The sequence below is a fragment of the Solanum dulcamara genome, chromosome 12 (genome assembly GCF_947179165.1).
Source record: "Solanum dulcamara chromosome 12, daSolDulc1.2, whole genome shotgun sequence".
Lineage (NCBI taxonomy): Eukaryota > Viridiplantae > Streptophyta > Magnoliopsida > Solanales > Solanaceae > Solanum > Solanum dulcamara.
The window spans coordinates 2458349-2469388 of record NC_077248.1 but is presented as its reverse complement, the minus strand read 5'-3'; the positions used below and the strand labels follow the sequence as shown (position 1 = coordinate 2469388).

The following is an 11040-nucleotide window of genomic DNA, read 5'->3' as shown; positions in this document are numbered from 1 at the left end:
CATCCCAAAGGAGTTTGATGTAGGGTTATTTTCACCGCTTGAACTCGTGACTTATAGATCACGTGTAGACAACTTTACCATTGATCGAAAGTTCCCTTCAAAATTGAGAAACAATCTTGTTCTTCTCTTTTAATAAATGGGGTTGGAGAAGAGGAAACGGAGGAAGGAAAATGATGTCATCATAGAAAATTAACGCGTAAACCTGATCAAGAAAATTCTTAGTGATTAATTTTATTGAATTTTAATTTGATAAAAATGGATTTATCAAAATTGTTAGCACCCTCCCTTTTTCTTTCTTTTTTTTATTTTTTTATTTACAAAACAACAAGCATATACTAACCTATTTCAGATTTTGTGCAATTTGAATTTGAAACAAGTAGGATTTTCACCTTTTTATCATCTTGTAGGCCATTACTTTGTCCTCTATATACTTTGTTGATTGAGAAGTGGCATTTTTTTTTTGTGATATCAAAGACCGAGATCATCTTAGATGATCACTTCGACTAATTTTATTAGATACATATTATCTCTCACTAACACAAATACTGAATAACTCTATTCACCAAGACATAGACAAATGAGAAGAAAGCACAGAGGGATTCTTTTGTTTCTGTAAGAATTTGAACCTTAAACCTCATGATTCTCAATCATTTCATTGATCACTAGGCTAAATGTGTACATACTAGAAATGAAGATATTTTGTAAAGTATGCGCCTAAAAATACCTCTATGACAATAAAGGATTTTATAAATAATCCACTAATTGTGTAAAGTTAATTCTTTTTTATGACAAATGGATGATCAAAACATCAATTAAGAGGAAAAGAATTATTATTATTATTCATTGATCACTTTTCAGCCACCTTTTAAAGATAGCCATTGCCATAGAGTTTCAAGTTTCATAATAGTGGCTATTTTCATATTACAAGAGCTAAAAATAAAGAAAGAACCAGTAACCACGTTGGGCTTACTATAATGGGCTGTCTTTAACTATAATTCACTGAAAGTGTAAAACATAACAACAACAACAAACCCAATGTAATCCCACAGATGAGGTCTAGAGAAAATATTGTGTACGGAAATCTTACCCCTACCTTGAGAAGGTAGAAAGACTGCTTCCTATAGACCCTCGGCTCAAAGAAGGAAGGGTAAAACATTATGGACTAAAATTGAGAAGAGCTCAACCCAACATTTTTCTCATTTCTTGGGCTCACACTAAACCTGTTTACCAACTTTGATTACTTCAAAGTGAGGTCTTGCTAAAGATTGAGCTTACCACCTTTTCCTTTGTGTTTAACTTATTAAACAAATAACACATATTACTGAGACAGTAAATAGTTCCTTGACTTGCAGGAAATTGCAATAAGCGTCTTTTTTGCTACAATTGGATTACAAGATATGTTCAACAGTGGTGGTGCAGTTGATCAGTATGAAGTTCACCTGGTTTGTTCTCCGAAAATGAGAACATGGATAGAGATAATACCTTAGAAGTAGGGACTTCTCTGAGTGAAATCTCGTCTTCCAACTAGGAACAACCTCACTTAAGGTCAGGGGATGTCGTCTTTTTGGTGTTACACATCCCATTGCCTGCTGATATGCTCAGTTGATGACGCAGACGCTGACTTTAACCACGACAATGAATCTGGATCGCTGATCATGACTATGTGCCAGTTCCAAAAGAGGAGATATACAAATGGCAGTTAACAGAATAATCATATAGGAATATTTCAAACTTAAATGAACCTAATCATTGGTTAGACCAAATATTGGATGAAAGCTTTGTATTGCGAGAGAAATGCGAGTCAGAAAATGAGGCTGATTAGGTCTCCTCAGGGAAAGTTAATTCTATCTCTATAGTAAAGCTATCTGGATTGTAGCATCTAATATCATTCCCTTGCCCTCTTCCATCTAGCCTTTATCTAATGAATTTAGCCCTTACTAGGTCATTTAAGCTCTCTCTGGCTACGTTGTTTGGACTCTCCAAAAAGCAATGGTATTTGTTCCTCCAAAAATGCACTGCTTTTGGAGGATTAGACATGCACCACTCGATATTTTTGAAGAGTCCGAGCAACATAGCTCTTTGGGTTTACTCTCTTATCGCAAGTCTCAACCCCCTCCTCCCCCTCTCCAAAACCAAAGGGTAAAAAGAGACAGTTCTAGAAGTAGTGTCTTTGCAATATATTGTCAATGGAATGATATTTACCAAAAATCTCTGCAAGAACAAGCCCCGTTTACAAATCTGTGGAACCTAACTCTGTCCCTTACAATTATCTCTCTGTTGTATAATCTACTAATTATCTTCGTCACTTCATGGCAATCCCTACAGACCCTAAGGTTCTTCACTATCCTAATCACTGTCGGTGCTTTTGTCTTCAAAAGGCCAAAAGCAATAGCTAACCTTTCACTGTGCTCACAAAGTGCAAACTCCTTCTCTTCATCACTCACATTGTGCAGTATAGTAGCAATCCAAGGTTCATGTCCTTCAGAGTATACCCTTTGAGATATATCCCTTAGGAACTCTTTGATCTCCTCTGCTTCAGGGTGTGACCAATCACCCATCACAAACTCGTGCACGAAACCATCAACTTCAATGGAACTGCACCCTGGCATAGCCTTAATACCTTTGTCTTTCATCTGTTTCCTCACATGCCGCATTTTCTCCCAGTCTGATACTGATGCATACAGACTAGAGAGTAGGATATAGTTCTCTGCATTCCAGGGATCTAATTCAATGAGATGCTGAGCGAGAAATTCACATTTGTCCAAGATCTTGTTCTTTTTGCACCCAACAAGTAACGTACGCAATATTGCTGGACACGGGGCAAGTGGCATGGATTCGACAAATGAATAAGCTTCATCAACTAAGTTTGAACGACATAATAGATCTACCATGCAGCCATAGTGCTCTAAAGATGGCTCAATCCCAAGCTCAATCATGCTTGCCCAATACCTTTTCCCTTCAGAAACTAATCCACTATGAGCACAAGCCATAAGAACCCCAACTAGTGTCACATGGTTAGGTTTCACCTGAAAGAAAAATTCAAAAATAGATTACAGATAAGTTGCTAATAGTCAGTACATCAAAGTTTTACCATTCAATGATAGATAATAGTAAATAGATAAAATACACAACTCTTTCATCTGATTTTACGCAAACATTCAACACCAAGCCTAATAAGAACAAAGTTATTGTGCATCAAGATGATACCTTTCATACAATTTTGTAAGAAAAATTGCATCTTACAGCATTGTTCATAATAATTGCATTACCTTAGCTTTGTTCATCCTGGAAAAGGTCACAAGTGCATATTCTGCGAGTCCATTTACTGCCAAGCCAACTATCATTGAGCTCCAAGCCTTGGCATCTTTAAAAGGCATTGCTTCAAATACTTCAATTGCCTTTTCAATGTATCCACACTTTGCATACATATTAACAAGCGCAGTACTAAGCTCTAGATCATTCTCAATCGATCTCTTGTCAATATACGCGTGCACCCATCTACCCAAATCTAACGCCCCAGACATAGCACAAGCCGAAATCACAACCACCATTGTAACCTTATCAGGCAAAACACCCGTCTTCTGCATTTCCCTAAACAAACTAAAAGACTCATTAACCATCCCAAGTTTCGAATACCCACTAATCATTGCACTCCAAGCAACCACATTTCTCTCAGGAATTTCATCGAACACCTTCTCCGCCAACCCAATTTCCTCACATTTCGCGTATAAATTCAACAATGAAGTCTGAACAAAGGGGCTCGACCCAAACCCAGATTGAACAACATGCTTATGCACTTGTTGCCCATCATTAAACGCCGTCAAGATCGAACACGACTTCAACACAAAAGCTAAAGTGAAAGTATTCGCTTTTGGGTAATTTCTCTTGAGCAATTTCTTGAATATGAAAAAGGGTTCGTTAGAAAGGATTTGGGATTCAAGAAAACCTCTAATGAGAGAATTATAAGAAAATATACTAGGGTTTGGGATTTGGGTAAGGACCCTTTTCGCGTAACTGAGGCCAAAGCCATTGGGTGAAAGGGCTGCAAAAGTGACAACTTTTGAGAGGATGAAGGAGATTGTTGAAGGTGGAAGAAATGAATGAGTGATTATATGGGCATGAATTTGTTGAAGGATTCTCAGATTTGGACATTTTTGAACCAGTGAAACGAGTCTTTCTTCTACTTCTTCCAGCTCTTCGAATTGAGTTTGACACTTCTTGGAGGCTAATCAAGAATTTGAAATTAGTGGGTGCGAGTCTTTAACTTATACTCCCAACAAATTCTAATACACACATGACGAATTCAGAATTTCATAATACAATATTTCAAATATTGGTTGGTGGTTCAAATTTCAGAGGAAATTGAAGAGAGGCCTTTTAGTTCGTTTCAAAGGGCACTAGGGACGAGTCATTACAGACGGTTTGATGCTTCTATAGTTCGCTCATGTCGAATCGACAAAAGCTTATCAATATGAATCCATTATATATTTAAATTTGTAGGTTCGTATCTATTATGGATAGCAAGTATAATTAATCTAAATGTATGAATTTACGCTTTGTGTTTTACGTATTGAGTTCATATGAATTCAATAATTAAAAGTTTCATCCTTCTTTACACAACATATTCTAGCCAATATTTTCTGCTTAAACTCTGTATTTATATAAATAAATTTACTATTTATAAAAAAAATTAATTGTAGATTCAATTTTTAGCGTAGATTAACTTAAAATCATTGTACAAACTTAAGAGCCAAGTCCTTATTTGATTTTTAGTATATCCATTATTAGCATAAATAATTTTATCTAGTTTAACAATATACTTTATCTTTACGGACCAAAAAAAAAGTTGTCGATAAGTTACTTTATTTTATAAGGATATAATTGATTTACTATTACATATTAAGCTACATTAATATTATAGGTAAATATTTACATCAATTTACATATTTACAGAACTTGGGCTTCAATGCTAACCCTAGAATTTTCCCATTGGGTTTAAATAGCCTAAAACTATTCTTCAGCCAAATTGTACAACGTTGGATAAAGTCTTTAGGGTGGTTTGGTTTGAATACAAAGTATAATAAGATTAATTATGATGAGATAAGTTATGTTGAGATTAGTTATGATGGATAAATTATGATAAGATTATTTTTTATTGAGTGTTTGATTTATTTATTCAAAGTAATATGTATTGCATAAATTTTAAGAATAGGTTGTTTGTTTACAAAAATACCATTCACTTTATTTAATTTTTTATATTTTTTTGCAAGCTTTAGTTATTCAATATTCATTTTTAAAATAAAAATTTCATCTTCTTTACCTTAAATATTTTTATGTGTGCATTTTCATGATGTCTGTATGTATTTAAGAATAAAACTTTCTTCTTATTTAATTGAAAATTAGAATTTTTATTTTAAGTTTGTTAAAGTAGAAAAAGATTTATGAGAATTCAAAATATAAATAAATATAAGAATTAGTCAAATAAATTTATAAATAAAAAATTTATTATATAGTGTAATTTTTTAATAAAAAAATATGAGGAATTATCATAAAAATAAGGAGTGAATGTTGTTATATATGGTATTAAAAATAATGTAAATATATATGAATGTGAAAAGTGAAGTATAAAAAATATTTTAAGGGATATATTTGACATTTACCTATTTTATCCCGGGATTAGTATACCATCCAATTAGAGGAGGGATAACTTATCCCGGTACTATTTATTAATACCGGGATAGGTTATTTCGGACTTGCCAACCAAACACCAACTTAAGTGCTACTATAATTTAATCCCAGGATTATTTGGTGTTATCCTTTACACCAAACGACCCCTTATAGGAGTAATATTGTCTTGTCAAAACCGAACTTCATATTCAAGGATTTGAAGTTTGGAGGTCAAAATTCGGAATAATAAAATGAAATAAGGATATTGTTTTAAAAAAATAATAATATGAATCATGAATCTTGAATCTAACTTAACCCCAAATGATAGTTCAAGAGATAAGAGTTGATCAAGACCATAAGACCAATAATATCCTTCCAAATACTTTCTGCACGCTCAGGACTAAACATATGAAGCATGGACAATATAAAATATAAACTCAATATCGAGTAACTATGAATTTGGATGGACCTAACATTGATATCATGTTAAGAAAATAGATCTTAGACCTAACTCAACTCGAAAAACTAGTTCAAGAAGTGAGGAATATCCAAAACCATACCACATCAATAGGCATAAGAAATTGGACCCCTTTATATATGATCTTGGACAAGTTTTATTTCTTGAACAAATTTTTGAGTTAGAATTAGGTATGATATTTATTTTCTTAACGGAAAACGGAAACTTACACAGATATACTATATTAACAAAATATTTATCATATATAGGAATAATACTTTTATTTTCACTGAACACTTATAATATATTTATAATACAATTTTAATACATATTACAATTTTTTTTTTATAAAACACCTATAATACAAATTTTATTGATAGGTAATATATTTATTACACACTTTAATACAATTATAATACACTGTGTCGATTTCTTACTAAGCAAGCACAATATATTTTTAAAATAATTATAATACATTTATATTACATGCTTAATTCACTTTTAATACATAGTGCATATTTATTATAGTATTATTATGTATTGCTATAAATGGTAATAAATAAAAAATATCGCTAAAATCAGTAATTATTTATTAAAAAATAGTCTTTTAAGTAATTTTTACTTCAAAATTAGTGAATTGTTCAAAGTTCAAGAGAGCTGGTGGAAATTTCCTCCATTTTTTCCTCCCATTTATATTTTCTAGGTGATAATTTTAAGAGAGTTAATTGATCATATTTATGATTTTATTTTGAATTAGTTATATTTTCAAGAATATTTGAAAATAACTAAAAAGGCAAAAGTCGAAAATAGTGTTTAATTTATGTCTTAAATACACATTATCTCAATAATTCACTTATTTTGAAACGAAGGAAGTAATCGTTATCCAAAATGGACAATGGTGACGATTGATGATGAACTTGGTTCTTAAATTTGATAATGTTTTGTTCCATTCATGCCGAACAATACGGTTTTGGTTGACTCCTAGTACATACCTTATTAAATTCAATCAACCGAACAAACACCATGTGGTCTACACGAGATAATTACTTACTTTCGGATTTAAAATTTGAAGTTTATTGATTCACGATTTTACTCTTTATAAGTTATTGGATTCTAATTTCATGATTTGTACATGTTCAATAAATATGTTAAGACAATTATTTTATTTAGACCACATCCTATTTTGTGTGATAAGAAGGTACCACCTAAATTTAAAGGTAAGTTCTATAGAATGATGGTTAGACCGTCCTTGTTGTATGTGGTGGAGTGTTGGCAAGTTAAGAACTCATATATTCAGAAGATGAATGTCGCAGAGATAAGGATGTTGAGATGGATGTGTGGGCATACTAAGAGTGACAAGATTAGGAATGAAGTTATTTAGGAAAAGGTTGTAGTGAGTTCGATGGCGGACAAGATGAGAAAAATGAGACTGAGTTGTTTGGGCATGTGCAGAGGAGGTGCGTTGATGCCCAAGTGAGGAGGTGCGAGAGGTTGGATGTAGGGGGTACGCGCTGGGGTAGTGGTAGACCGAAAAAATATTAGGGAGAGGTGATTAGACATGACACGACACAACTTCATATTATTGAGGATATGACTTTAGATAGGAAGAAATGGAGGTCTTGTTATGTGTTGTTTATTGCATTTTCGATTATCATATTATTTGTTATTGTTGTTGTTTTTGTTTTTTCTCTTATGCTTTCGCCATTATTTTCTTCTTCTTTTTCCTGGGTTTGATACACTTGAGCCAATGGTCTTTCGAAAATAGTCTTTCTATCTCCGTAAAGATAGTGATAAGGTCTGTGTACACTTTAGCCTCTCCAAATTCCGCTTTGTTGAATTTCACTAGATATATTATTATTATTGTTATTGTTAAATCAAAATTATTAAGTTGGATCTAATATGTACTCAAGCTCCCATATGTTCCCATATGAACATATGTTATTTAGCTTTAAGGTTGCTAGGAGAAGTTATTACCTTCACTTAACTAAGTTAGACGATGTCACAATACAAGCTTTTATATTAGTTATTCCAATCTTTGCTTGCTCCCATAATTTTTTCTCTAATCTAGAAAATGAAATTGACTACGTGTCATAGCCTCACAGAATGTTTTGCTACAAAAAAAGAAAAAAACATAGAAGGACATGACATGTAATTATAAGTTCAAAGAAATTATGTTGGACAGATGATGATTAAGTTCTCCATCATCATCATTAATTAAGTAATTTGTCATCTCTCGGTAATTGTTTTTTTTTGGGTATTCATTTCACTATAACAAATATAGAAATTTACGCAATAATATAATCATTGTTATATTATATTTAGCGATAATAATATAATATATTTATTTATAATCAACACTCTATATAAATGTTGTTAAATGCTTTAGCGATTTTAAATGTAATGATGTTAACTCAACTGGTCAATTATATTGCCGTTAGAAGTTTTTGCAGCAATAAATAATGTTGTTAAAAAAATTGCCACTAAATATCTCTTTTATTTAGTGTTTATGTCTATATAATCTCTCTTCACTAAATATCTGTAGTATTATAAATAACGTTAGGGATTGATTATGTAGAATTCAGATATTCATGTATCGGCCTTTTCGTCTTTTATTCTACATTTATAAAATAATGTACATAGATTTTTTCGTAACTAATTATACATGTATTAATTTATAAACATAATATACAAACTTCGTATTTGTTACTCTAAAAACTAAAATACTATCAAATATAATATTAGTTAACTATGTTAATTTTAATATATAAATAATGAAAAAATTACCTAAATATACATCTTATGTTATCATAATCTCTAAAATTTCTTATCATATAAAAACATTTCAAAAATCTCCTCTCAGATACATCAGTCTCCTCTCACTCATAATACATCGCTATCTCCCTCTAGGATATATCCCTCCCCTCTCTGATACATCCCCCTATGTATCCGGATGTCATATTCCCTCTCTAATACATCCTCCCTTCTCGAATACATTCCTCCATAAATATCCGGATGTCTGCTGATATATCAGAAATTCCAATAATATATTCAAAATTCATAAATTTTAATTAATTTTTATAATTTAGAAAATAATATAATCAGCTCTCAACACTAATTCACTCCTAACCCGTAAGCCCATCGGTGGATTCATCCCCTTATTTATTCCTTGTTATAAATTATACACATATGAGGAAAAATTAAAGCAGAGAATATTTCCATTTAGAGAAGATGATTAATCAATTAAATGTAACAATACACGTAGACTGCTATAAAGGTAATAAACACGTAAACTGCTATAGAGGTAATTCCTATTTAAAAGATAAATAAAGGTTTTAAAGAAGTGCCAGAAAACACAACAAACAAATAGAGTCTGACTAATAAATTCAAGTTATTCACGACTTTTTTTTTTATATAGTTTTTCATCCGATGTCTGTTATTCATAACAGAGTCTAATTAATTCGAATTTATGTTGTGTAAGGCCATACTCGGAGCAAAACGCTTCCTAATAAAGATTTTCCATACTCATTGCTCGAACTCCAGATCAGGTGCAGAGCCACCTAATGATGAACCCCCTTCGATGAAAAATTATACTATTTATAATATTTAAAATAATTTTTTACGTATATATAGTAGATATCGAATCTCCTTCGACAAATTCATGTGTCTACTTCTTTAAATTTTGAACCCCCTTAGTTAAAATTCAGACTCCGTTATTGCTCCAGACCCTTGATTAAAGGAACGAAAGAGTAGACTCATCCATTACACGATAATATATATGAATTGAAAGGTCTAAATAATCAATAAATAAGAGAAAACTAAAAAATCGAGCCATAGAATTTTTCAATTCGAATATAAGGTACTTATTAGATTGAATGTACTTATTCGATTTAATAAAATGATTTTGCCTTTGGTAATAGTTATTCACGACACGCAGCGGAATGAAAGACAAAACAATACTAAAATAAATCTATTTATGATTAAAATTTATTTACACAGTAAATGAAATGATTTGACCAATCAATTTAAGAAATAGTATTTTTTTTAGCAACAATTAATATTTAGTCATACTTTTAAGTGTAACTTTTTTTCTAAAAAAAAGTATTAATAGAGAGAATTACTTTTAAATTTTTAAAACAACTTCTGTTACTCTTCTGATGTATACTTTGATTGCCAAAAAAATCAAAAAATTAATTCAATTGAATTACAGTGAACAAGGGTTAAAGCTTCTTCAAAACGAAAATTAATTATTTTGATGTCAAAGTAATTAATTATAACAATGGAAAGTACCTTAACAAAACATAATATGAAAGGTTACCTATGCTATGAATCAACTTAACTTGATTATATACAAATTCTTTAATTAATCTAAAATAATTTATTATCTATGTTTCAAATTATTTATTATGATTTCTAAAAATAGTTATCTCAAATTATTTGTCATTTTATAAGTTCAAGATAAAATTAATTTTTTTTTTCATTTTATCTTTGATAATAATTGTTCTTGAAATCATAAACACATTAATAAAATAAATATTTAACGAAGAAAAATTATAACTTAAGAGATAAATGAAGATAAATAATTTTTTCCTTTGAATTACTAATTTTTAAAATAGAGTATAAAAATACGATAAATAATTTAAAACGTGAAAAAATAGAAGTCTACAAACTGTCAAAGAAACTCTTTCGTCTAAATCTTTCTCATCAAAATTAAAATAATACCATAAATATCAATCAATTCAAACCCCCTAAATCTATAAATAGACAAATCCTTCCCATATCATTTTATTATATCACTTCCATGCCCTCTAATCATCAAAAAAAAAATCCATACTTTCCACCGTAACAATTTTTGTCACACAATTCTTTTTCAATAGAAAAAATAAAAAACCATACCATATATATAACAATATATCATG

At 30.8% G+C, this 11040-nt stretch overlaps 1 protein-coding gene across 1 annotated transcript; it reads right to left on the bottom strand.

The window, feature by feature from the left end:
* Positions 1 to 2178: 2178 nt before the first annotated feature.
* Positions 2179 to 4419, bottom strand: LOC129877665 (pentatricopeptide repeat-containing protein At3g62890-like). The gene is made up of 2 exons (XM_055953189.1): positions 3270 to 4419; positions 2179 to 3026 (listed from the first exon to the last, which is right to left on the bottom strand). The coding sequence occupies exons 1-2, from the start codon at positions 3645 to 3647 to the stop codon at positions 2199 to 2201; spliced, it is 1206 nt and encodes a 401-aa protein (XP_055809164.1). The 5' UTR covers positions 3648 to 4419; the 3' UTR covers positions 2179 to 2198.
* Positions 4420 to 11040: the final 6621 nt, after the last annotated feature.